This window comes from Chlamydomonas reinhardtii, chromosome 10 (genome assembly GCF_000002595.2).
Source record: "Chlamydomonas reinhardtii strain CC-503 cw92 mt+ chromosome 10, whole genome shotgun sequence".
Classification (NCBI taxonomy): Eukaryota; Viridiplantae; Chlorophyta; class Chlorophyceae; order Chlamydomonadales; family Chlamydomonadaceae; genus Chlamydomonas; species Chlamydomonas reinhardtii.
The window spans coordinates 5,157,054-5,183,478 of record NC_057013.1 but is presented as its reverse complement, the minus strand read 5'-3'; the positions used below and the strand labels follow the sequence as shown (position 1 = coordinate 5,183,478).

The 26,425-nt window shown below is 61.6% G+C and overlaps 5 protein-coding genes across 5 annotated transcripts; 1 reads left to right on the top strand and 4 right to left on the bottom strand.

The window, feature by feature from the left end:
• Positions 1-21: 21 nt before the first annotated feature.
• On the bottom strand, positions 22-2,742 carry CHLRE_10g456750v5 (uncharacterized protein). Its single transcript, XM_001698323.2, has 6 exons — positions 2,570-2,742; positions 2,215-2,305; positions 1,896-2,039; positions 1,621-1,750; positions 1,256-1,386; positions 22-1,134 (listed from the first exon to the last, which is right to left on the bottom strand). The coding sequence occupies exons 1-6, from the start codon at positions 2,631-2,633 to the stop codon at positions 1,014-1,016; spliced, it is 681 nt and encodes a 226-aa protein (XP_001698375.1). The 5' UTR covers positions 2,634-2,742; the 3' UTR covers positions 22-1,013.
• A 130-nt stretch (positions 2,743-2,872) lies between these two features.
• Positions 2,873-8,095, bottom strand: CHLRE_10g456700v5 (uncharacterized protein). The gene is made up of 7 exons (XM_043067074.1): positions 8,006-8,095; positions 7,567-7,800; positions 7,151-7,376; positions 6,816-6,939; positions 5,895-6,496; positions 4,708-5,593; positions 2,873-4,446 (listed from the first exon to the last, which is right to left on the bottom strand). The coding sequence occupies exons 2-7, from the start codon at positions 7,775-7,777 to the stop codon at positions 4,333-4,335; spliced, it is 2,163 nt and encodes a 720-aa protein (XP_042920471.1). The 5' UTR covers positions 7,778-7,800; positions 8,006-8,095; the 3' UTR covers positions 2,873-4,332.
• A 470-nt stretch (positions 8,096-8,565) lies between these two features.
• Positions 8,566-11,989, top strand: CHLRE_10g456650v5 (uncharacterized protein). The gene is made up of 3 exons (XM_043067073.1): positions 8,566-8,886; positions 9,161-9,470; positions 9,779-11,989. Exons 1-3 carry the CDS (start codon positions 8,693-8,695, stop codon positions 11,159-11,161), a joined length of 1,887 nt encoding a protein of 628 aa, XP_042920470.1. The 5' UTR covers positions 8,566-8,692; the 3' UTR covers positions 11,162-11,989.
• A 28-nt stretch (positions 11,990-12,017) lies between these two features.
• Positions 12,018-23,203, bottom strand: CHLRE_10g456600v5 (uncharacterized protein). The gene is made up of 32 exons (XM_043067072.1): positions 22,956-23,203; positions 22,794-22,880; positions 22,550-22,668; positions 22,202-22,238; positions 21,548-21,767; positions 21,299-21,366; positions 20,816-20,914; positions 20,630-20,680; positions 20,343-20,423; positions 19,981-20,137; positions 19,714-19,829; positions 19,522-19,582; positions 19,228-19,376; positions 18,960-19,090; positions 18,618-18,702; positions 18,345-18,454; positions 18,041-18,158; positions 17,665-17,834; positions 17,324-17,449; positions 17,026-17,140; positions 16,777-16,841; positions 16,588-16,624; positions 16,335-16,475; positions 16,006-16,124; positions 15,760-15,836; positions 15,473-15,594; positions 15,133-15,242; positions 14,731-14,920; positions 14,292-14,432; positions 13,926-14,042; positions 13,607-13,679; positions 12,018-13,465 (listed from the first exon to the last, which is right to left on the bottom strand). Exons 1-32 carry the CDS (start codon positions 22,956-22,958, stop codon positions 12,618-12,620), a joined length of 4,143 nt encoding a protein of 1,380 aa, XP_042920469.1. The 5' UTR covers positions 22,959-23,203; the 3' UTR covers positions 12,018-12,617.
• A 610-nt stretch (positions 23,204-23,813) lies between these two features.
• On the bottom strand, positions 23,814-26,383 carry CHLRE_10g456554v5 (uncharacterized protein). The gene is made up of 3 exons (XM_001698320.2): positions 26,206-26,383; positions 25,617-25,968; positions 23,814-25,360 (listed from the first exon to the last, which is right to left on the bottom strand). The coding sequence occupies exons 1-3, from the start codon at positions 26,338-26,340 to the stop codon at positions 25,056-25,058; spliced, it is 792 nt and encodes a 263-aa protein (XP_001698372.2). The 5' UTR covers positions 26,341-26,383; the 3' UTR covers positions 23,814-25,055.
• Between the last annotated feature and the right edge of the window lie 42 nt (positions 26,384-26,425).

Below are 26,425 nucleotides of genomic sequence, written 5' to 3'. Positions count from 1 at the left end.
GTTTCCCCTTGCCGCGAACCTTGGTACTGCTTTACTTACTGGTCACGCTGATCAATATTGGCTCTTGAAACCGATTCCCTGTGCTACCCTACCCTATGGCCTTTCAGGCCGCGGCGCAGGCTGCCGCAGAACGCCGGTGCCCGTGTTGCAGGCACATCCTGGCCTGTTCTGGCCGTTCCCACGGTGTCAAGTACCTTACTACCTTCGCGTCCAACAGCATTGGGATATGGTAGTTTCCGGCTTCAAACGGGTAAAAGTTAGATGTCGCTTAAGGCTTCATGCCGCACTTCATCTCCATCGATATCCGCCCTGACCGCTATGCTACCCAGATGCTGCGGGCGGCGCCACTGTCACACTTCGGACTGGCCGGCTGGCCACCTCTCTGTTAGTCCATCCTTGGTTCGCCTTCCTGAATCCAGGCAACGCTTTGACTTAATTCGACACAAGGACACAATTTGACTCTCGGCAATACGGCAAACCGACTTGCAACATGTAACCGAAACCCGACCACTCGCAACTCTTCCAAGACACACGAGACCGGCAGCAAAGCATCGAGCATTCGTGCGTACAGCGCCCTGCAACACGCCTCGCTACTGGCAGACTCCATAATGCAACTCGGACAGTTACAGCGTGCGCTACGCACGACCAGCATTGAGTGCCAGCTTCACTAGCTACACTGTTCTTCAGAACACATGCCCACTGCCGCAATTGGTCAGTCAGGCACACGCTCATTCAAGCTCATTCATATTGACACAATATGGCCTGCCTGTAATGCGCTGGTGCTGACACGGCCCCTGCACGCACATATTGTACGAAACTCGTCAAGACCTGCCAGAGTACTAACATCTCTGTGTATTAAGACACGCCAGCGCCTCCTCGGCACTATGTCGCAATGCTGTGTATGCTGCCGGCGCTGCAGGACCGCTCCGCTCTCCTGCCGTAGACCCTACAACGGCAGTCGCCGCTCCCCTCCGTAAGCCCTCAAACGCGCTCCGTTCCAACTGCAACGCCCCTCAGTGATGCCCCGTGCCCGCCGCCGCGTGCTTGATGTGGCGCTCCCAGCCGGCGATGATGGCCTCTGTGCCGTAGTCCACATGCTGCCACTCGGGCAGCGCCTTGAGTGCGGCCAAGTACCTGCGGTGGAAACATTGAAGGTAACCATTACACCTCGCGACGCACTCCACGTTTCGTCTGCCACTGTGCAGTTTCCGCCCTCGCTCCGCCAGTCCCTTGCGCGCCCCCTGCTCTGCCTCACTTGTGCAGCGCCGTGAACCTGGCCGGCAGCTCCCAGCCCTTGAAGTGCTTGAGCGCTACCACAGCATGGTATAGCTTGGGCGCCAGCGAACAGTCGGTGCCGTTGAGGTGCTGCCCGCCGAACAGCGGACCCTGGGGAATGTGGCAGTGGTGGCGTTGTTGCGCATTATGTGGTGTTGGCGGTAATATGACTATATTAGAGCTGTTGGTGCTGGCTGTTGTGGGGATGCTGGCGGGCGAGTGTGCGCCGAGTGCGGAAGCGCGGTAGAGGTTTGATGAGTGAGACCGGAGGAGGTGAGAGGCGCGAGGGGCCGGCATGAGAGCGCTGCAAGGGGTGGTTGCGGGGGGCGGTGTCGTGCCACCCACCTGGGCCTCGTGCTGCCTCAGGTAGTCATCCATGCCCGCCAGCTGCTCCTCCAGCGCGGCCACCTTGTCGGCCACCTCCGCCGCCGGGCCGATCAGGATGGCACGGAAGTTGGGGAACAGTTTGGCGCCGCTGCGGGGTAGAGGCAGCGGGATAACTCATTCCAATCCCAGATAGGCCATTGCTAAAGGCAGGGGGAGTTGAACGCAGCAGACATCAGACGTGGGCCGCGGTGCCCTCCCACGCCACCGTGCCACATCTGTAAGCCCGTGCTCACATTTCTGCTGGCACGGAGGACTGCAGCGAGGGCTCGGGGTGCTGCTTCTCCAGGTGCACCACAATGACATCGCTGTCAGGCATGTACGGCGCATCGGGACCCTCCTTGATCACGGGAACCTTGCCGCCGCTGGCCTCCAGCAGCCTGCGACGTGTTTCGTAGCGATCTTGTCAGTAGCAGAGCGGGATGTTGAGGCAGAGAGCCGCAGGCTTAAAGATAAGCATATGCACTGGGCGGTCAGCGATGCCCTGCCATGGGCAGGAAGGCCCCAACGGGAAGCGCGGCCTGAACTGCTGGCCTTTTAAGACGCACAACGCACCAGGCGGGCTTGTTGTCGAAGTCAATGTACTCCATCTTGTAGGGTAGCTTCTTGGCCTCGTACGCCAGTAGCACGCGGTGGCAGAAGGGGCCTGCGGTTGCGGGTGCGCATTCGGAGGCGGGTCAGCCATGCTGTGAACGGAAGCGGACCCACACCGTCCCCTGGGACCCTGTCACCCAGCCACATTGCCACATGCTTGAAAGGTGCCCGAGCTGGTGCACCAGTAAGTCTGCTTAGGTCGCTGCTGAATCGACTGCTGGCAGTGCGCAATAGCTTGAGCAGGGACTCGCTATGCGTTCCAGAGGGTTCATGCAACACCCCCAGATGCTTCGCGTGACCACGTCCACGGACTCACAGTCCAGCAGCTTGTTCTTGGCCGGGTCGCCCTTGACATAGATGGTGGTCACGGGGGTCGCCATTGCTTTAATCGAGTGGCGCGGAAGCACGAGTCCTCGACGGAAGCTGGAGAACTTTGGTGCAAGCGTAAGGTTCAAGGTCTTGGAAGAAAGCATTATAACAATATGCAGCAAAATCGCTGAGCTATATATAAGCAGGGATGCGCGACCTTTGCCAAGGTTTCGTTAAGGATTACGGATGGATGCTCAACTTCGCTTGCAACGTGGACGCTGCTGCTTGCAATTGTTACGTATCTGTACCATGTCAATGAGTACCTTAACGCATGCAGCATGGGCTCAGCGGCTAGGAACCTGTGATAGACCCCTGCCTGGCGTATCGGTCTCTTTCCGGTCCCCGGACCCGCCCGACTCGCTGCTGCCTCCAGGTGGCGATGACCTCACCTTAGGCACGCCATCCTCGAGTTCCACTTCGCTGTCAATTGCCAAGCTTCACTGTGCCGCAGGCAGCCCATGTCCTCCAAGCGCTTACAAACCGGGGCCAATCCCAGACCCTCGCAGGCCAGGTTCGTGTCCCAGCGTGTCCTTCCTCACCCCCCAACCCGTCAAGCAGCACTCAGCACTGGCGCGGACTCACTGCGCACCCATATAGGACTATTCATGCGTCGCACAGCCGATACCACCACCCAGCTACCACTGCCAGATGCGGCCTAGTCGTCACGGACGGGGCTGCGTTAACATACTACACCACCACGATTTTCTTCACGCCACACATGGCGCCCGCGACGTCATGCACGCACGTGCATGTCCACCATCCAGAGCACAACGTGCAGCCAAGCGCATGCACAAACAGGTCGCTTGAACGCGTCAAAAGCATGATATGGCGTTGCTTTCCTAGGTTTTGAAGTGAAGAGCATGCATACATGACACATCTACTTACATGTTGCGGCTTGTGCAACCACAGTGCACCAGCATACACATCACGCCTAACCCCGCAAGTGTCCCTGCCCCCCGGCTACAGGTAGAAAAGCAAATAGCGAGCGTACTATGCGTGCAACGTGCTATTCCGAATGAGCACAACAGGCGCGGTGCGCAACTATGCATATCTGGCCCAAACCCAACAATGCACCAGCCCGCATGCTGGGCTTCCATGTTCATGCTGACCTTCAATTGCCAATTAAACGAAGTTTTCACACCGAAAGACATGTCGACGGACCGAACTCACGGGGGCATCTCGCCCTGACGGTGAGGTACCCGTTGCCATCATGTCCCCATGTTCTCTCATCACCTCGGCTCATCAACAGTCCGCGCTTGTCCGTACCCCGGCTATGTCCCGGAGATGAAGCTCCTCACCGGCAACCGCGTCCGCCCACCTTGCGTTGTAGCTGACGATTGTTGACATCAACATTTGGAGTTCCCACTCCACAACACGCACTATGGACATAAGGAACGCTCTAACAGCTAGGCCTAGCGAAGTCACCGGCTCCTGCGATGGCTCGCCGGAGCCGCTTGCAGAAGTGGACCTCTACTTTTCTTCTAAGGATGATGCACAAGGCGGTCCACCTCCAACTAGCCTTCATCCGCGATGGAAATGCAAAACACGCCCGAATCCCGCAAGTGCATACATCCCGACAATTGTCAACTGCTGTCCCGTACAACGCCCTCCCCTCAATACGTCAGTTGCCGCTGCTGCACCAACACCCGGCATACGCGCCCCGGGTTGCTCCCAAGCCCACTCCGACTCCACTCCTGGTAACGCGCTTGCTCACTGCCCGGGCGCGGGCCCGGGCGGCGGCGGCATACTGTACATGGGCGGCGGCATGTGCTGCTGCTGCTGGTGCTGCGCCGCCGCCAGCGACTGAAAAGCCATTTGCATGCCCTGCGAGTGTCAGCGGCGCGTAGGGCTTTCGTTGGAAACGTCGCTCACAACATGCACCAGCCCCCGCTGAAACGCCCTCCCTCTGGCCGTGCACCACACAGGCAAAGCCCCGCCTCCCGACAGCAACAAGAGCAAAGACGAACACGCCATCTCGAATTGGCACGGGCCAGCACGAGCTAGTCCATTACCTATGCAAGTACACCACAGCACGCGCGACAGCGGCACTCTCATATGTAGTAGTGCCCCTACAAAACATCGCACCTGCACGTAGCCCTGCACGGCGCTGTAGGCCTGTTGCGAGTCCATGCCCGTGGCCAGCGCCTTGTTGTAGGCGTCGTTGAACCAGGCCTGCATGTCGTTGTACGGAGATGCGCCGTACTGCGGCGGCGGCGCGCCGTACTGCTGTTGCTGCTGCTGCGGCGGGCCCTGCGGCGGCTGCATGGGCGGCTGCATGGGCGGCTGCATGGGCGCGCCCATCGGCGGCATGTACGGCTGCACGCCCGGCGGCGCGCCGTACTGCTGGTGCTGGTGCGGGTGCATGGGCGGCGGCGGGCCCGCCATGGGAGGCGCGCCGTACGCCTCCGGGACACCCGCGAACGCCCCCGGCGGCGGCATGGTCGACACCGCCGGCAGCGGCTGTACTGGTGCGCCAAAGGCCATGGGAACCGACGGTGCCTGCTGCTGCTGTTGCTGCTGTGGCGGCGCCTGGTGATGCTGCGGCTGCTGCGGCGGGCGGGCAGGCGCCGGCGTGGGCTCGAAGGCGGCGGCGGAAACGGACAGCTTGCTCGCCTTGCCGCCCGCGCTGTCACCGCCGCGCGTGCGCGCCCCCTCCGGAGCCACGCCCGGCGGCGGCCCGTTGTCCGCTGCAGCTGCCGCCGCTGAAGCCGTGGCCTTGCCCGCCATCTTACTGTACCGCCGCACGCCGCCTGTGTCACCGCCCGCGTCCACCGCCGCCGTTGCCGGGGCGGCCGTCGCCGGGGCCGCTACGGGCTTGCTGCCAGGCAGCGGCGGGAACTCCTCCTCCAGGGTCCGGCCGCGGCTGTGCTCGCGGTTGCCCGCCGCCGGCTGTGACTGCTGGTAGGTGCCGCGGCCTGCGCCGCGGCCGCTGGGCCCCGCGCCACGGCCATAGCCGTCGCTGGCGGGTGGCCTGCATGCAGGGTGGGTCAAGCCATGTGACGACACAGCAACACAGGGGGCCACGAACAAGACCACGTCATGTCTGTAGCGGCCCTTGGGGCATACTGCATGCAGTGATTATCCACATCGGTGTTGTCCCCACCTGCCCCACTGTCATCCCGGCCCCAGCCCCGGCCCCAGCAACAGCGATGGCTCCGGCCCCAAACCCCTGCCCTCGGACTCTGTGCTCGTTGGGCTTCGGCACAAGGATTACCCGCGCAAAACCACCTCTCATGCTAGCAATGCCCCCACCCCTTTTCCAGCAGCCACACCTGGCCCCGCGCCCCCGGCCGCCCATCGAGTCGTAGCCTCGCTCCCCGTTCTGGCTGCTGTAGTGCCGATCGCCGCCCGACGTCGCCGGCTCCTCCCCACGGTAGTAGTCACCCCGGCCCACAGCGGTTGCAGGCGCGCCGCCCGTCCGGCCGCCCCGGCCGCCCCGCCCGCCGAAAGGCGGCTCTGCCGGCCCCGGCCCGCGGCCGCCCCGGCCCCGGCCCGCTGCAGGCCCCGGTCCCGACGCCTCCGGCCCCGACGCGGGCTTGCTGCTGCCGATGAGAGTGTACCTGGAAGCAGGCGGCGGCGCCATCGCGGCGGGTGCCGGGCCCCTGCCGCCGCCGCGAGCCGGCGGCGGGCCGCGCCCGCGCCCGCCGCGGCCACCTGCCGACGGCGGCGGCGGCATGTCTGACAGCGCAGCCGCGGAGGCTGCGGCTGCCGCCGACATCTCGCGGGGTGCCCGGGCCGGTCGCTGCGGCAGTCCCACCAGTTCATAGTTGGAAGCGGGCGGCGTGTCGAAACGGCCGTCCGTCCTGCCGCCGCCGCGGCCTCCCAGACGTCCGCCACGACCTCTCCCGCCACCATTGCGCCGTGAGTAGCCTCCCTGCAGACGTCATGCACAGTGCAGTGGCGGTGCTGTGAAGTCTGCGACAGGCGTAGCCTCCTCAATCGCTGCTGCTGAGATTGACCTGGCGCGCTGGTAGCGCATCACGTGCCGATCCCCAGCAACGTCCTGAGTATTTCAAGCCTTCTTCGGACCTTGCCCTCACAGATCAAAGACGTGCTGGGTGAATCCATAAGTGCATTGACACTGTAACAACGGCCGCGGATGCGTCGCACGCTCGTGTGTGCGTACCGTCACAGACGCGCACATGATCTTCCCTGTGTGATTCAGAAACACAAATACATCCTGGCAAACTCACGAAGGCGTCCTCCGAGCCGCTGTCCTCCACCTCCTGGCCGCTCTCGATGGCCGCGAACTTGTCGTGCTGCCAGCGACCGTCCGTGTCGCTCTTGTACTTGCGCTCCGTGGGGGAGGCGCCAGGCCTAGAGGTGGCCAGAGTGGTTGTTGTTGCGGTTGAAAGGGGGTTCAATTAGTCAGGTGCAATGCACGCGTTACGAGAGAGCACAAACAGGGAGAGCAAAAGGCGGGAGAGATGCACACGCGCACAGTCCTTGCGCCTTGCAGCACCGTGCCCGCCTGCTCCCAAGCACTTCATTGTGCCGCTCCCACAGCCCCAACTCGCGCGTCACCTACTTGGCTGCCTCCGGCTCCGCGCTCTCCGCCTCGGCCCCGTATCGATCGTCGTGCAGCCAGAAGGCGCCGGAGGTGGGCACCTCAAATGGCTCTCGGAGCTTGGCCTTTTTCAGCCCTTCCGCAGCGTCGTCCTTAGCCAGCACGTCCTCGCCCTCGCCCTCCTCGCCTTCGCTCTGCTCCTCGTCCTCTCCAGAATGCTCCCCGCCATTCTGCTCTTTCTCTCCTTCTGTAACCCAATAAAGACACCAAGACCACATGCCATGACAAAAGGCGGGAGAGGTTCAGTCAACGCCGCCACTAGTGCTGATACGCGTATCGATAGGAAATAATACGTGTTACAGCAGCCGCACACGTCACGGCGACTCTGGCTCGGCGCCTCGTGCCCTGGCCGGCGTCGCGCGTCGCAATCCACTTACCAGGCACAGGCTCTGCTGCAACATCGTCATCGTGCTTCTCTTTTGTGTCGCCCTCTTCGGCGGCGTCAGCGTGGCCCGTGCTGTCGGCAACAGATGCCGCGTATTCTGCTGCGTCATGAAACTCAGCGTCGCCGTCCTCTGCTTCGTCGTCACTGGCACGACGACGACGCCCAGGCACCCGGACATCGAGGGCGTCCAAGTCCAGAGCCATGTCGCTCTCGGAGCTCTCCTTCCCTGCACAAGCCGAACCGCCGAACAGCTGGGATTAGGCCTGATATAGCTGAGTCATATGAGAATCACCTTGTGAGCAATCGGTGTTCAGATTTGAAGGTGGTCCTAGTCAACATTATAGATTCTCACGCAAGCCCCGTCCACCCTCTTCTGATCACTGGTTGCTGTTCCACCAGATCATTGTCTTACTGTAAAAGAAACTTCTCACCTAAGCCCGACTGCAGACTGAACAACGCTGGCTGGCTGGCCAGAGTCTCTGAAGGTTCTCTACGCGGCACGTTAACTACAGCCTATATTAATACCATATCAACGAAGTGTTATAACGTAGAGACGTTAGTTGCATTCCAGCGCCATTACTCTATCAGGGCCGGATCGGTGTCCATCCGGCTTGCCCTCCGGACCCCCGCTTCTTTGCCCTGTCTTTTGCATCCATGCCCTTCCCATAGGTCAGCACGAGTCCTGTGCGCCGCGTATCGAGCCACACAATCCTTTCATGCAACGCGTGATGATGATTGCAGGTTATTGGTTTCTGGGGGAAGGGACAGGGAGATGGGGTCACGTACCGGCCAAGACGGGCCAAGTAAGCCTGTCCAAAGTGCGAGGGCAACTCGGTGAGCACCTAGCCCCAATCGGCCCCCTTGACGCGGCAAATGGAATCGCGCCTCTGGGATTACGCTGCACACTACGGGACTCCCCCGTCAAGTTGGCGGGCCCCATGTACGGGCATAACCAGCGTGATTGCGTATTGTACGACCGCTGGTTGAATTTACTACCCTTCTCTATCACTCATCTGGCCGATTCCTACCCACCCTGCTCAGCACCCAAGCGGGAGTGACCATCGGATAGCCCTTAATCCGTCACGGCGCGTACATGAAAGGCGCCGGTCAGTTTTATAATGCTTCATCATATTTATGATGCAGTGGTGATAGGTGCTGGTCTCAGCGGCGTGGCATGCGCGCGGCGACTGGCTGCAAACGGCATTCGGATTCTCGTGTGCGACGCGCGTCAGCGAGTCGGCGGGCGAACCCTATCAGTGCCCGTGGAGAATAGCGGCAACGAGGACGCCTATGTGGATCTGGGCGGTCAATGGTGAGCGGGGGCGAGCGAGGTGCTGCGGCAGGGCCAGCGGTGCAATGGTGTGGCCGGGTGGAGCGGCGCCCTCCGGGGCTACGCACCACGCACCGGGGCCACAACGCCGTGAAGCAACCCATACCCTGACGTCACGCATCTTGGTTGACCAACGCATCATGCTTGGCCAACAGCCATGCCAAGAGCCACGGGCTGTCGCCCATCGCCAGCGCACGAAAGCGCAGCGAATACGGTACCTCCCACTCCCGCCGGCTTCCCGCAATCGCCCCTGCAGGGTGGGACCCACGCATTGGCGCTGCCTGCAGTTAGTGGCGGAGCTGCGCCTGTCAACCGTGCGGCAGCAATGGCTCCAGGATTCAGGGGCAGCGGATCAACCCTTGGCCCATACCACGATGCTAAGCTCGGGGGCCTCGGCCCCGCTCACGCCTACAGACGATGCAGAGCTAGCCTCCGTGTGTACGACTCTGGACACGTGGGCTATGAGCGTGAGGGATCCGGCCGCGTGGCCCGCCCACCCTCACGCGGCAGAGTGGGACAGGCAGAGCGCCGCTGACTACTTCCAGCGCTGCACCAAGTCCGAAGCGGTGAGGTTGTGAGAACCGCTCTGCCGTATCGGCGTACGGTATCCAGTTTCTTTGTAGCAACGCCCCCTAGATCAGCCCAGGATACGGGGCATGTACGGCATCCTTCAGATAGCAGGCCGGTCTGACGCCTGGACCTGACATCGCAGCGCCGCCGCAACCGCCCAATTACCCCAGCCGGGCCCAGCCACCCCACATTCCCACCAGCACCGCCGAGATCATGACCACAAACCCCACTGCCGCCGCCATCGCCATCACAACCACATCATAACTACAGCTTTCTCCACTATGACCTTTCTCGCCATCAACAGGTCCGACGTGAGCTGTTTACGCTGGTCCGCACCGTGCTGGCCTCCGAGCCCGCGGACCTCAGCCTGCTGTTCCTGCTCTACTTCCTAGGCCAGGTCGGCGGGCTACTGGCGGTAGCGGATGGCGACGGCGGCGCGCAGACCTTCCGCATTCGTGGCGGCGCCCAGCAGCTGTCCACCGGCATGGCGGCGCAGCTGGCAGGCGGGGGGACCAGTGTGCCGGCAGCTGGGGCTCGAGGCGGAGGAGCAGCGGGCGGGACTGGGGGAGGCAGGGGCAGCTGCGAGCTGCGGCTTGGCGTGCGCGTGGCGAGGATCGAGCAGCTGGGCAGCATCGCCGAGGCTGAGGGTACTGGGGCCGCTGAGGACACAGATAGCGGCGGCGGCTTCAGTGGCGGTGTGCGCGTGCGCTTGGAGCCCTCACACGACGGCTGCTGCAACGGGGCCGCCAGCGCCAGTTGCAACGGCACGGCCTGCGCAGGGGTGGTGACGGCGCGGTGTGTGGTGGTGGCCATGTCGCCTCCGCTGTGGAAGACGCTGGAGTGGAGCCCGCCGCTGCCGCCCGCCAAGCGCGCCATCACCGAGCGCATGTACATGGGGCGCTGCGTCAAGACCATTGCGGTCTTCGACCAAGCCTTCTGGAGCTGTGCCAGTGGCGGCGCCCTTCACGCTGCTGGCGGACCTGGTGCGCCGGAGCTGCAGCTACGGCGGCAGCGGCCGCTACAGCAACTGCAACAACAACCGCAACCGCCGCGGTCACAGCCGCAGGATCAGACAGTGCCAGGGAATACAGGTAGCAGACCGAAGCCGCACCTCGAGGACTGCGGCCCAGTGGCCAACCTGTTCCCCTCCGTTGTGGACGGCCGCCCCGCGCTGGTGGGGCTGGTCGTGGCGGCCGCCGCCGCCTCCTTCGCGGCGCTGCCGGCGGCGGAGCAGCGCCGTGTGGTGTTGCAGCAGTACCGGCAGTACTTTGGCGACGATCGGGCTGTAGCAGGCTGCCGTACCTTCCTAGTGAAGGACTGGATGGGCGAGAGCTACAGCCGTGGCTGCTACGCCGCAGTCATGCCGCCGGGTCTGGCGTCCTCGTCGGCAGCTGCTACAGCCGCCGGGTGTGATGGGGCAGGCCCGGAGGAAGTGGGCGACGAGGGGCGCGGCACGGGGCGTGGCAGTAGCGGGGTGTGGGGCTGCGGTCCGGACGCGGCGCGCGCACCGATGTGGGGTGGGCGAGTGTACTTCGCGGGTACGGAGCTGGCGAGGGAGTGGGCTGGGTACTTTGAGGGGGCGTTGGAGTCGGGCTACCGTGCTGCAGACGAGGTGGCGGCGGCACTTGGTCTCGGATCAGGTGAAGGGAATGCGCATGCCGCTGGTCCGGCGTTCAGCAGGCTTTAGCAAGGCTTGTGATAAGGCTTGCAACGCATAAGCAAGCCGTTCGCCAGCACGTATTGATCTGATCACTTATCATATCGCACGAGTCACCCTTCTGCAAGGGTATCATAGTGTGCATGATGGAAAATTTGCGGTACATCCTAGACCGTGCCGAAGAGTAGGCGTTTTAGTGCCTGCGATTGACGGGAATGTGGGGCATGCTGTGTCGCCATGCAATGACAGCCTTCCAATACTTCAGTCATCGCGTCGGGTACATTGCCCATTCAAAGCGCGGGCTGTAAGGAGCTGTTCGGTGCGTCCGTAGGCGGTACCCGCCGTTGCAACTACGGTTGTGCTGTACGCGCAGCACGGGGGATTCCAATCACGCTGTCCGGCCTAGGTTTGTGATGTATGCGATGGGACAGTGTTAAGGCAGGTTGGTGAAGTCCCGTAGGGTGCAGCTGATTCCCAGACCCCAGCAGATGGCAAACAATTTGCAACGGCAGGGCAGGAGTGCGCGGCAGGTTGAACGCCGGAGTTACTGTGCCGACAAGTTGCTGGCTGGCTGGAAGTTTGCTGACGCGCATTCCTCACGCTCCGGGCGCCCGGCCAGGCAATAGCACCACACAGACACACCGCGGCGCCACACTCACGGTAGGTCTGTGATGTGGGGAGCTGCCAAACCGGCCGTCTAGCCCTCGTACACCGTTCCGGTTGTCGCATGTTTTAGGCTTAGACAACACATTGTTGCTTCGTGTGGGAACGTGGCCAGTGCGAGAAAGCCTCGGATGCCCCGGGTCGGCTGGACAGTGACAGTCCACTGGCGTCGGTTGGCTGTAAGAATCGTGAGGGTATACCCAGCGCAGTGCTTGGGGCACCCTAGCCACTGAACGTTATAGAAGCTGTCATCTCTGCACTGTCATCTCCGCACACAGCCTTCGAATCTTTTTTTGGATCTCCCGCAAGCCACACAGCAGCAGTCCGCTGCCACCATCCGTGGAGGTAGTAGCATGAGTCATCCCTCACACAGCGCATGCCAGCCGCATGCACTGAGCCACTGACAAGCTTCGACATGCACACTAGAGACCACGGGACACAAAGCCACACCAGCACAGGCCGGGATCCCTTCCCGGCAGAGAGAGGCAGATTAAAAGCCCACCCCCTGAAGCAAACCGTTCCGCGCATATATTAGCCCCCACATGAGCTGCTGAATGCCAAGTCCAGTCCACCTAAGAATGTGTGGTGACAAGAACAGACCGTCCTACCCTAAGCCAGCCAAGCTACCTCGTACCTTATATCAATGAAGCGCGCGCCCAGTGATGCCTACTCTCTATATCGATGTCCCCCATTAATGCCCTGGACTGCACGTCAGTCATACATCTACGTCCTCTTTTGAGGCCAATCGCGCGAGTGCCGCCTACCTAGCTTGCCTCACGACTAGCCAGCATGAATGCCAGCAGCCCCACTGACCCATCACTCCTTACTGGCCCTGCGACTGCTTGCGCGCCTCCTCAGCCGCCATCATTGCCGCCGACGCGCCCGCGCTGATGGGCGGGTACGCACCCGGCCCCGCAGCTGCCGCAGCCGCCGCCTCTGCCCCGCCCCAAGCCTGCACCTGCGGGTACAGGGCTGACGGCGCCGCCGCATCCGGCGCGTACGGCGGCATGTACGGCGCCGACGGTGCGGACACCGCCGCCGCCGGGTACGGAGAGGTGGGGTACGGTAGCGTCGCGCCCGCCTGCTGCTGCCCCACCGCCGCCACGCCCGGGTAGGCCGCGCTCTCGTGCGGTGCGACCGGCGCCTGCAGCGAGCCTGTGATGGCAAGCTGGTTGCCAGCCGGCACGACCGGATACAGATGCGGTTCTGCCGCCGCTGCTACCTCAGACCCCACCGACAGCTTCACGTCATCCGCGTCCAGAGCCTTTCCGTTTTCGCTGTGCCTCTTCTCGTCCTTGCCCGCCATCGCCACCGCCACGCCCGCCGTGCCCGCGGCCACCGCCGCCGTGCCCACGGTTGCCGCTGTAACGCCTGCCGCAGTCGCAGTGCTTGCAGCCACGGCCGTCGCGCCCACCGCCGCAGTGGCGGCCGACCCGGCCGCCTGTGTGACCGTCACGGGCATGGGCGCCGAGACCGCGGTCGGCACGCCAGTGGCCGCTGCGTACGCAGCAAAGTGCGGGTCGCCGGCAGGTGCCGAGGTGGTTGCGGCGGGTCCGTGCTCGGGCACGGTCTCCAGGTTGCCGAGCGGCGCGGCCGCGGCCATCGCCACGGCGGTTGGCAGCACCTCGCCGTCTCGCACCATGTCGTACACCTGGGCGTTGCTGGGCAGCACTGCAGAGCGCATCCAGGAGAGAGGGCAGCAACGGTGAGCAGGCAGTACGGCACTTGCACAGGTGTACGCTCGATGGTGGGAACAGCGCATGGCGAGCTGGTGGCAGCAAGCTGTGCTCCTGCGTTGCACTGGACACTTACCCAGGCCGGTAACTTGAGAGGGGCGCAGCGACAGGCTCTTGACAACCGTTCCCTGAGCAGCCAGGCTCTCCAGCTGTAGGCGCCCAAGCGCAGGCATGTGGGCAAGGTATACGAGTCAGCGCAACGCCCCCGTTCCATCGGAACAAAATTGGAGGGGTACAGTTTCAGTGCCAGCGCTGTGGCAACGGCGGCTGCAGATGCGAGACATATACGTTCCTTGCAACCCGCATAAGGTACATGGGGCCAGCGCAACGCTGCACCAATCACCCGCTGCATCGCGTTCCATTTCATTGCTTAGCAACCAGTCCTCCCGTCTCACCTGCTTGATGACGGTGGCCTGGAGCGCGGCGGAGGGCAGTCCCGTCTCGACCGGCGTGTCCAGGTTGATCTTGGGTACGGCCTTAATCACATCCCTAGACACGTCAAACATCACCACCTGCGGATGCAATGCACCGAAGAAGGCGCAGCGGGAGTGAACGGGAAGAAGCAAAGGTAGCTGAGGGCGCTGAGATGAAAGCGTAAGGAGTTGAGGCTGCTGGCCTGCTAGCGGCCACGCCCCGAAGACAGCCAGCAGGAGGAAAGTCTGCGTAACGCTACTCAGTGCTCGTACTCGGCGCAAGGGACCCAGGTTTACAGCATCACAGACGGCGCTGCATCCACGCCTGTATGGCCACGCGGCGCTCACCTCTTGCTCCTTGAGCACGTACACGCCGTCCTCGTTGGGCACCTGCACCGTCACGTGGCAGCGGAAGGTGGTCAGGCGCGTGTAGCGCCCCTCGCCCTGCGCCGCGCGCCACAGCTTGCCGGCATCGCCGGACAGGTACTCCTGCAAATATGTAAATGGACAAGTAGATTCAGTAGGAGGGTGTGGGAATTCAAGAGGTGGGTCGGCAAGTGTGCCGGATGGGGCACGACGTGCCATTCGGGATGCAACACTCTAGAAGCACGGAGCGCCGTAGGCACCAGCCGCCTCCGCCCTCCGGCCAACAGCACCTGAACCCCCGGCCGGCCGTCCTGTGTTGGCTCCATACCTCACTCGTACACCACCACTTGGGACATCAATGCCCCGAACCTTGCGCTGCAGTACACGCCGCACCGTCGCGCCTGTGTCACGCCGCGCTCACCTTGTATCCGGCCAGGTGGTGGATGCGGTAGGTGGCGGCGCCGCGCAGCTGGTCCACCACGCGGGTGGCGTTCAGCGCCTCCTCGTACGTCGTGGCGGCGCCGCCATCGCCCTTGGAGAAGATCCGCAGGCAGTTGGCCAGTCGGACGCATCCGTTGCCCAGCAGCTTGAGCGTGCCCCAGATCACCCACCTGTTGCGGCGAGGTGCCAGAGGAATTCTCCAGCTTGTGAGACACTTGGTGGTTTCTATGAAGTATGCCCCTCCCGGGCAGCGCTCCCCACGTGCAGAGAGTCATGTACTCATGTGGTCAGTAGACTCAATATGATACAGGGCGACGTTGGGCTGCTGCACACCGTACACGGGAGGGCGCCACAGCGCACACACCGCTTTTCGGCTACACACCTGCCGAGCAGTAGCCAGGCCGCGAGCGCGATGAACCAAATGAGCAGCGCGAGGCCGTTGGGCTGCGTGATGCGCGCGCCCACGCCCGAGTGCGTTAGGTCGTTGATGCCCTGTATGCAGGTGGTGTGCGCATGAAGGGGGGCCGGCGCACGCGTTGTTTGTCAGGAAGCGCATTGGCCAAGCTTCCTTTGGACGGTGAGCCTGCCTTTGGAAGCCCTTGCTCGTTTCGTGGGCGCCTATCCCGGCATGGCGGCGCACGCCTTTCACAGTGCCGTAAGCAAGGCATGAGTCTGTGCAAGTGCGTGCGTTGCAGCGCGAAGGCGCCAGCACTGTAACTCACCGCGTTGCCGACGGCGGAGCTGGCCGCCCCCACCAGGTCCATGGTGTTGAGCTCCGCCTTGAAGTAGGTGTGCTGCCACAGCCCGAACGCGCAGTGCAGCACCAGCAGCACAGGCAGGAAGACTGCGAAAGGCAGGAGAGCAGGGGGGGAGAAGCAGGCGGCACGGTCAGAAACGCACGACAGCGGGACAACGAGGGGATACCTGAGCCAACAGCGCAGGCCATGCCCTGGTCAGTTGCAGCGACACCGTGCTTGTGGACGGGCGCCGATGCTGCAACCCGACCTACACATGATGACGTACGGCAGCACTCGGCTGTAGCGCTGCGTCGGCTGGTGCAGTGAGAGCAGGCTCAGGCGGTCCCACCTGTGAACAAAACGGAGGCGCACAACCGAGAAGGCTCGTACCCCAGCATTGGCATTAAGTTCCCGTACGGACGTCCAACCGTGAAAGCCAGACTGGCGATTGCAAGCAATGAAAGCCCTGCTGCTTGCCACATGGGAAGCCCGAGGCCGCAGCCCGAACACGACCCCACCAGAAGGTGGTGAACAGGTAGACGGCGCAGATGAGGTAGCACAGCGGCATGCCGCTTCCGAACATGAGCGCCAGGGTCAGGTTGAACAAGATGTCGGCAGTGCGTTGCTCCAGCGTGAACTGTTCGGGAAGATGGAGAAGAGATTAGAGCATATGCATTGCGTATGGCCTTGACATTGCTAGGTACGATGCACCACTTTAGAATGCGAACTTGCACAAGGGCGCACGGCTGCATCACTTGTGTGACTGTGTGCAGCCAAGGAAGATACTTGTGACAGCGCAACCTGCAGCAGGACCTGCGGCCGTCCACATCCCCCTTAATATGCGCACCTGCGGCGTGCGCCAGGCGATGTTGTAGCCCTCGGGCGCGGACAGGCTGCCGCAGTGGCAGAACAGCAGCTGGACGCGCATAGCGAACTTGATGGAGTACTCCACGATGGTGCGGACGAACGGCGATGTGACGTTGATCATCTGTGTGCATTTAAATGCAGGGTGGCAGGGACAAGAGAGGCATGTTAGGGTGCAATCCTGGAGGGCAACGCGCATTCAGCCATGGGTAGTAGCCGAGGGCACTCTGACTCACCATCAGGATGAGGATGCTGAAGCCGACGGATTCGTACCTGCATGCGGTGCAATCTCAAGTTATGTGTGAGTTGCGATGGGCTGTGGCATTCTACCGTGGGGATTTCACATCAGGCCACGTGGCAGACAATTGCAGGCAGAGGCGACAGACCAGGCAGGCAGATAGCACGCAGCCCGCACCCGAGCTCACCACTCGGGCGTGAAGTCGCTGTAGCTGCCGTTCAAGATGAGATTGCTCAGCCACTTGTTGCTCCCCTGCAGAGCAGGCCACACGGAGCCCGCACGCGCCAGATGCCCAGTCATAGAGTACCAAATCATGCTGTGGTAGCGCCCCCTCCCTATTGTGTCTTGAGCTTGATTATGGGTTTAACTGGGGAAGCAACTTCCGCTTCCATTGCCATCTACCCGAACGGGCCCAGCCTCGCGCCCAGAGACTCACGGAGGCTTTGGATGTGATGGCCTCGGACTGGAGCTTGGACAGTGTGGAGCAGTTGACAATGAGAAGCACCGCCACTGAGTTGATCATCTTGACGATGTACGTCCAGACCGCAAAACTGCGCGTTTGCACGGGAACAAGAGAGTTGCCTGACTCGCATTGCAGGAGGCCCATAAGCTGCACCACGGCCCGCCTTCACGTACCGGACAGATTCTGACAAGAGTCCTAGATGAGCGTGGCCGCCCGCCGGCTGACTCAAATTTCCTTGCTGCAAGACCCTGCCCTCTGCGTCGCACCGCACCTGAGCTCCGTGCGGGTGACGGTCCAGTGGCGTTCAATGTAGAACTTAGAAATGCGCAGCGTGGTCACCAAGATGGAGTTGATGATGGCGATCACGAAAGAGATGGCAACCTTGATGCCGTCGCGCCTGCACGTGCATGGCATGGGTGGTCAGCGGCAACGCGTGCTCCATCAGGGTCGTTGTGCCGCAACACGGCCAGTATCTCGTCAGGGTGATCGGTCCCAAGCGCGCTATCGGCGCCCAGGGAGTCTGGTGAGCATCACGGTCTGTGTCTGAACTCAGTGCTCGCCACCACAGCGATGCTAAGTGCCCTGCCCACAACCCGCGGCGCGGCGACTCACTGCAGGTCAAAGGGCTGCCAGTACTGCTTGCACGTGTCGCTGACGTGGTTGATGAAGTCAGTGGTGGCGGCCTGGGTGTTCAGCAAGCTCAGCCCGTAGCAGTAGCACGGCAGGCAGCCCGACACGTCCACCAGGTTTGCGCCAATGTAGCAGGTGGTGGCGTTGGGCGTCTGCGCGCCAGCCAGGAAGGGGCGCAAAGCGAACAGCCATGCAGGCTCACCAACAACTCATTCAGGCCGCCGCAGGTCTGCAGCTTAACGAAAATCCATGCAACGTGGCGCACCGATCCTGCCTGCCCGGCGTAATGACCAAGGCCCCATCGAGTCAAAGATTTGCAAGTTCCCGGTTGCTGAAAGCACCAGACATGACAACCCACCTCTGAGCACTCCGACAGGTATTTGCGCACGGGCCGCTCGAACAGTAGGCGGGTGATCTTGGAGTTTGCGATGTCCGCCTTCGTGGTGGAGTTGGCGTTTCCGAAAGTCCACTCGCTCCTGACAGGCGTGCAATGGGTGCAGGATAAGGGTTTCAGTCCCTCGGGCCCTTAGTCAAGTCCATACGCCGTCAGATAGCGGATACCATGTGGACAAGCTTGTCGGATGAAGAACTGCAGGTAAGCCCGTACAGCTCCAAAGCGCTTAATAGGCTGGCATTCAGCAGCGGGACAGTCAGTGGCTCACTTGAAGGCCATATGGAATTGTGCGCTTGTAAGGTCACGGTTGACATTGCTGTTCACGATGGCGGAGCAGTTGGCGTACAGCGACGTGTCCTCGCACATGCCCTTGAGGTTCTGTGGGCAGGTGCATGTCGAGCACAAACAGGAGGGCTTGCTGCCAACAAAGGATTGTTGCAGGCAGGTAGTCACATGCATGGATCCATGCCACGTAACCTGCTATCAGGTCCCGGGTGCGCGGTGGAACGGCTGAAGCGCCCAAACGTTCAGTCCTCCTTACAGGGTACTTGCTCAGGTCGACGGATCCGAGCATGCGCCGGCCGGCAGAGACGATGTTGCGGACGTAGGTGCTGTTGTAGTAGGTGCTGCAGATGTGTGTATTTGGGTGTGCAAGGTGGCGCGGGTGACGTTCATGGGGCAAGGTGGCGGCGTGGGTGACGCATGGTGGCCCGCACGGTGGCCCTGCGCTGTTCCGGTCTGCCACCTTGCCCATCTCCTCCACCGCCGCCAACACAACAGGCCAATCGCATCCCACCCAAACGCCACGCCTCATGGGGCCGCAACGGAGCTAGCTAGCGTCTACAACTAATCCCAATCACGCCAAGCTCGAGAGCACACTCACCTGAGCGGCGCCACGATCTTTTGGTCGTCCCACAGCAGGTTGCGCGACTCGGTGTTGGACTTGTCGGTGAGCCAGGTGATGAAGGCGGCGCAGATGATGATGAACACCAACATCACGAAGGCGGTCAGCAGCTACATGCGGCATGGCGGCAGCAGGCAAGATAACGTAATGCAAGGAAAAAGGGAAAACATATGGAAGTAGCCCTGAAGCAACGCCGGAGATATCCTCGGGGCCAAATGCAGCCTGCGGGCGAAGCATTGTCCCGCACCTGGATGAGCATGTTGATCCGTGGCCGCACGCTCAGGTTTTCGAAGCGGTAGTCGTCGGGGCTGGCCGCCTGCTCCACCCAGATGCGCCAGGACCGGCCGCCATGCGGGAAGCGGTACTGCTTGCGGATGAACCAGGAGCTCCACCAGCCTGCATGCGCGTTTTGAGCGGGGTGGCAGGGACGGACTTGGAGCGATTGAATCTAAACACGGGAGGGGCAAGAGCCAAGCCCAGGGGCGACCAGCTTTAGGAGACCGGCCGCTGCACACACCCATTCGGCAAAGCCAATGCTCACCGCTGGGCAGCGACTTGCACGCATTGATGCGCATCTTCTCCGTGTTAAACGTCACAAACGCCTGTGAATATGCGTGCACCATGAGTTGGCCTGCGTCAGGTCTTATTCGCCACTCCCAGCCAATCGCTTTCCCACCCCGCCGCAAAGAACCCAAGCATCATGGATGGATAACCGCCACGCATCGCCACCCACCGCCTTGGTCGACATTTTGCCCGACTGGATGCGGTTGTTGATGAGCGAGCGCTGGTTCTGGATCTTGGACTCAGTTTTGGACATCTTCTTGGACATCTTGCGCGACAGTTTGTTGGCTGTGGGCAAAGGTAGGCGACGGTGCTGACAGGAGGACGGCGATCAAAGGGACGGAGCAGCCAAAGCGAAACGCCTGGAACTACCGTGCCAGGAGCCCTGAGGTCATACCCCGAAACGCACGCCAGTAGCGGCGCACCATTCCCTGCTCGCCTGTATTGCGCTCTCCGTCCTCAATATCCTCGGGGCTTGTCCCGGCGGCCGCGGCAGCGGCGGCCGACTCAACCGCCTTGCCCGCCAGCTTCTTGGCCGACTGCGCCGCGAACGCTGCCCGCTCCTGCGCCGCCACCTTGATGTTGTCGATGAACTCCTGTGGAGCAACATGTTCCCAACATGGGTGGCATCATTTTAAGAAGGCACGTAAAGGATGGGCTAGCACAAGTGCAAGCAAAGGAGGCCTTGCGTGCGTGCGCGCCTCCATGGTTAGGCAAGGATGAAAGGGTCATGCATGGCTGCGCACGCCACACTCCCGCCCGGCACGCGTCACCACAACAGGGCAGACAACCTGCTCCCACCTTGAGCTCCTCGTACTTGTGCACCTTCTTGCAGGCTTGCAGGATGACGCCCAGGTTCTTCACCAGCACCACGTCCATCACCTGCGTGGTGGAGAGGCAACCAAGAAAACATATCTCCACACGCGCAGAACCCACATCACCGCGCGTACACGCAGTGCCGCCCCTTCCCCCAGTGCCCTTCCCCCTTGTGCTTTTGAGACACAGTGCCGCCCGTGTGACACGTGCTGCTGGAGCACTCGCCTCCCGACCAATGGCCCGTCCCGCCAGCCGCCCTGCCGCGCGCGCACCTTGTCGCGGACGGTGTCTTCCCCAAAGTGCTGCTGAAAATAGTCGCCGATCTGTAATGGACCACGTGTTAAACACCGGCCGAAAGTGAACACAGCATCGATGCCGCGCACATTACACGCATGCAAATACTCTCCTCTGCGACAGACATAGCCTTGATGACCGTTTAGCATCCCGTCCGCGCATACCTCGGTGGCGGTGACGCCGGGTGGCAGCCCGCCCACAATGACCGAGTAGTCCGCCACCTCGCGAGTGCGGTCGTCCGCCTGCTCCAGCCAGCGGTCCACCTGCAGGTTCAGGAGGCGCAGATGGCAGATGCGGTGTGTGGTGGAGCACGGAGAGCTCAGCATGCTCGCATGTGCTAAGGTCAGCGCGCGCTCCTGGAGCAAGCCGCATGCGCGGCCTTGGCCCGGTACACTGGCTTATACCTCGCCTGACCCAGATTGGCGCTGGCCAACCCCATGCCCTTCGGCCCCACCTGACTCCTGCCTCCATCGCCCCCGTTCCTCTGCCCCCGGCCCTCAGCCCCCGACCCCTCGCCATTCGCCCGACTCCCAGCCCAGTTTCTGCTCTCGCACCGGCCCTGCTCCACTGCCCTTCGCCTTCGTTAGTAACCTATTCCTTGCTGCAGTCTCAGCCTCCCATTAACTTTCAGTCCGAAAGATGCTCACGTTGAAGAAGAGCCACACGACGACGCCGGTCAGCACCACGGTGGCGCCCGCGTCGACCAGAGAAATCCCTGCGCGTAGGCCATTGCCAGGTGGGTCCATGTGGGTAGAATGGGACCGGCCGATGATGCAAACACAATCTTTGCCCCTCCTTTCCACCCGAATCGCCCATTTCTGGTGACGCAAGTGCCCCCTCCCCGCCCGCGGCCGCCGCCGACCCGCTGCCGGCCTTCCCGTTCCAGCCCTGCTCACAGGTAAGGAATGCGCCCTTTGACATGGGCCCCTTCCATGTGTCCGCAATGTTGGTGTTCATGTACTTCAGAAGCCCGCCATCCGTTTCGTCATCGACGATGGCCGCGAAGGTGAAGGAAGCCAGCTCAAAGCTGTCGTACATTTTGACGCCGAAGTTGTTGTCGTCCTTGTGCGCCTCGTCCGTGAACACCGAGGTATTTATGACGATTAGATACGGGATCTGGGTCGGGTGAGGGCGTTGTGGGGTGGCTTCACTTACTAGGGGGTTGTCAACAGGGACACGCGGTGGTGGCGTGGGTGCAACGGGCCACATAATCGTGGTGGCGGGTTGCAGGCCTCGTATGGCATACTTCCGGAGCGGTTGAAGGTGCTTCTGGCCCCTGCCTTGCAGCCGCGTCTGCCATCTTGCCTGACATGTGCATAGCCTGGGACCCCTCCTGCAGCATTGTGCTGGTGCCCAAAGTCATCCATCAACACAATGCCGCCCCCACAATGTCGCCTCACCCCATAACCCCATGTGCCATACCCCGTGCCCAGTATTGTCCACACCTCCAGCACCTGCCGCTCGCAACCTTAATGCTGCCCCGCCAGGCAGCCCGCCCAACCCAAGCTCCCGGCGCTTAAATGTGCCTCTGCCCAATGCCAACTGCTTACCGAGCACAGGAACATCCAGAGCATCATCCAAATCAGCCTGTGGATCCAGGCAGACGGCAACCGTGCTAGCAATTAGCTAAGCGTGTTAGCACGGCTGCTGACGCCTATGTGTTTGCACATGTGTCTGCGCCCCTGTAAAACCACCTCTAGTTATGTGCTCGACAGGCAGCTGCAATATGCGATGGCCACGTCAGACCAGCATCGGTAGCCTTGCTGCTTGAGTCCATACCATATGTCATCAAGCCCGCTTGCGCAGCACGCTACCCCAACACACTGCACCCACCACACCTGCTCATGCCCCGAACCCGTGCCGCGTCGCTGACCTGCCCCCTCCCCTGCAATCCTCACCAGGGCAGGAGCTTGTAGTATAGGCCCAGACCGATGCCCCGGTACGCTGCCACCTTGTTATAGCTTGTGCCAACATCCAACCCATCACTCTGCAGCTTGTCGTCCTCGTATGTCGCATTCTACGCAAACCACAGGCACAATAACCAAACAAGTATTACCACAAGCCTTGACTCCGTGTCTACGAGACTCCAAGTCACAGGTGTGACCCGCGCGAGCAGGGCAATTGCTCAAAGTCCTCACGCACCTCCTTGGCCTTGGTGACCAGGCGTTTGCGAGCGGCTCTGGTGTCTAGTGTATCTACTTGTAGCGTGTCATTCCGTTCCGGGGAGCTCTGTGGAGAAGGAAACGGCGCGGTCAAATATTTTAAGCGCCTGAATGTAAGCGCGATAAGTCATAGGTTGCATACCATTCTCAGGTGATTGCTCCTTGTAGCACAGAGCCCGCTCCAAAAGTCAGCCCTGCTGACGGGCCGACAGCGCGCCTAAACAAAAAGCTGGCTGGTGCAAGCAAGTTGAGCACGTACAATCTTCTAGCTACTGAAGTTCAAGGACATGTTTTAAGCGACGGAGTCTGGCAAGGCATGGCGCCCGTTGCGGGGCTTTGCAAGCTGTTCTCGTGGACTTGCGCAGTTATAGCTCTCAAGGAATAGTTGACAACATAACTTTACAGTGTACTGCTGGGCTCGTAGCAGTGGGAAGGTGCGGACCCGCCCGTGAACTGACCATTCCGGCTGGCGCGGCCGCTGAGCGGGGTTTTCGAGCAACAGCACGGCAGCCTCTGTTTTCGGGGGCGACCGCTAACTGGGCCGGACCAGTATCTGCTTAGGCTGTGCAGGTTTCCTTCGGTCGCTTGAGGGATTGGAGGTGCGTGGACGCACTTGACGACATGTTGCAGTGCCTTCCACGGGTGCGACATGCCCCCGTGTTGTAACCTATACATCCGTGGCTCTCGCCAACGCGGCGCCCCCACACGCGAACAATGTGCTGAGATTGCGCCTGGCTCAGACGACCCCCCATGATGGTGTAAGAGGCCTACCGCGGAATCTCGACGTGTCACGTACCGGTATGCAGGCCAGTGCTGCCGCGCGACATCCAGCATCCCAGTACCCGACTCTGACGCAGAGATATCTGGTTATCACACCATTTCTGCGCAATAGTCGTGGAAAAGCATTCGTCCCTGCACGCTCGTGCCCTTTCCCTAGGTGGTCACGACACGCAAGTTCTTACTCGGCCTCCCACGGAGGACATAAGCACGGGCATTTCGTGGTTTGCACAGGTTACAGACTTCACATGCACGTTTAGCGCTTGTGCATTTGCACGGGGAGTGCGCGGTTGGTTGACCAGCGGCCACACTATATAGATGTGTTGAGGACAGGGGCCTAGTCACTCTGTGGTGCAAACGGATGGCGGTTGTGCACTGGTGCGGCATCACCAGAAAGCATGGCACAATGGTTTCGTTGCACATCGCATGACACGGGCCAAGCCTGGCGGAGGCACCATTGTATGGCACAGTTGTTGCAAAATTGGGCTGAAGTGCGCACAAGTCATTTGCATCACCGTACCACACCGGTTGCAGCCATCTGAAGTTGAGCCCGTCTGGTTGCGCGCTCGTCCACTGCTTCATGTGGGCCAGCCCACCTCACCGACCTCTTTCCCATTCTCGTCTTCTACACCGCACCGACACAACCTGTGATTGATTTTTGTGCAAGCCTAAGATGGTCTGGATGTGTGTGCAGGAGTGTAAGCTGTACCTCCCGGTAAAGCACACTCGCCGGCGGTGACAAGCCGCTCCACACGAGCCTCACCTCACCGCGTTGTCATACACAATCTTCAGCCACTTTCCCTCTTTGCCTCGTGCACAATTCATTAGACTGACACTCGCAAATAGGTGCATGGGCATGAAGGCATTGATAACAGGGTGAACAGGTATTACTAGCCGCCTCCTGAGCCTGTGCGGCCCTCCTCCTGTGGCCAAGCACGTCGCGCCAGTTCGATGCGGCTTTCCCCCGCGGCCCCGCCGTCAGCCCAATCAGTTATTGGCTTTGGAGCCAAAAACACGCACAACTCACCGGCTGACGATAGCAAGGAAATGCAGGAAAAGCAGACGACACAAGCGCAAACACAAAAACACACACCGTGCATTGCATACACTGTCTTCACGTTTGTTCCTGGTGCTCTTTGACACAGATACCGTGGTGGCATTGCGGCGCCTGCTCGTGTCGACAAACTTACGTTTGCCATCCCAGTTTTCTGTCCTCAAACACACAAACACGCACAGACAATAACAAACGCCATCCCCATTTCATACTGACGTGCTGAGTATTTAATGCAAGCACACGTGCATCAGAACATCAACGAGAGTCCAGAGGCATACAACCGGCTAGTTCCTGCCTGGCCTTGCCCTCAGCAACCACACGAAGAACGGCATCGACGTACGGCCCCCCGTGCCCCACCACCGCCGCACGCGCCCCTACAGAGCCGCCGCCACTGCGGCCTCGCCGCTGCCATTAGTACAAACATACTCGGGCGCTGGCAACGCTCAGCACCAGCGTGGCGCTCGCTAGCCCGCCCGGCGCCTTGCTCAGGATCTGCCCATCCAGCTCCTCGAGCTTGTCCTCCACCTCTGCCTGCTGCTGCATAGGCGTTGCCTGCTCGGCATACAGGACAACGCCCTGCACACACAGACGGACAGGCAGCTCATGCACCTGCTGTGGCGCTCTCGCGGCCGAGCGGGCCGCCGCCAGGGCCCGGTCCAGCGTAAAGGCGGCAACCTTACCCACGTTCGCCAGCTGCCGCTGTGCCGGCGCCACCCCTGCACCGCCCAGGCATGAGAAAGCAGAGCGACCAGGGCAATGCAAGGCAAAAGGTAAGAGGATGTGGAAACAGAGCGGACAGATTTCGATGCGCGACGATCCTACGGCGCGGGAGGGAGGACTGGAAGGACGAACATGCGACGCGCAGAATCAACATAACGGAAGCGAGAGAGCTGAACCGCATGCGTGTGCAAGTGTCGCACACTGCCATATGTGCAGCTTGCAGGAACTTCAATGCCTCTGCTGCGGGCCCACCTGCGAGATTCATCTCGGTCTGTCCGATGTTGATGAGCAACGAGCGGGTGATCGAGTTGACCTCGCATCCGCCTGTCGCCCCCGCGTCCACCTCCAGAACGCCCGTGTAGCTGCCGCACAACAGGGCCGCGGCGCAGCGCACGAACAGCCCGCCAGCCAGCAGGTCACGGCGCTGCTCGGGGCTGCCCGCCAGGTACCTGAACATGAGCCCCAGGTCCGCGGCCAGACCCAGCGGCAGCTTGTCCCCACGCGCCTCCAGCAACGCAACCATGCGGCTGCGGACGTCCTCCTTGTCCTCCTCGTCTACAAGCCCGCAGCGCCGATTCAGCAGGCCGCGCATGGCCGCCGCGTCCTGTGCCGCCGATGGTGGGGAGACGCGCGAATGGGGGCCAGGTCAGCGCGAGGGTGGCGGTATAGGTGGGCGGGTGTGCAGGGAGTAGGGAAGCAGGAGTGCCACACACGCCCTCGCGCCGCATGCATACGGTACGCTACATGCAGATATGTGTTGTCTGGATGGCCCAATGGCGCAAGTCATAGCCTCAACACGCAACTACTCTTAAACGCGAAAAGGAACCATCCACCAACCCACCTCGGGCGCTCCTTCGCCTCCAAAGAGCACCTCCAGTGCCCGCAGGAAGCCCGCGTCCTGATGAGGATGCGGATTACAATTGAAGGGACAGCCCGACAAGCGGGGGCACGCCGTACCCACGCCGCGAAGGGCCATCTGCGACCCAGAGAAACAACACCCGCCCCCTGGTTGGCTGCCGACCTTCATAGTGTTACGCACATGAGTCGAAGCCAAGCCGAAG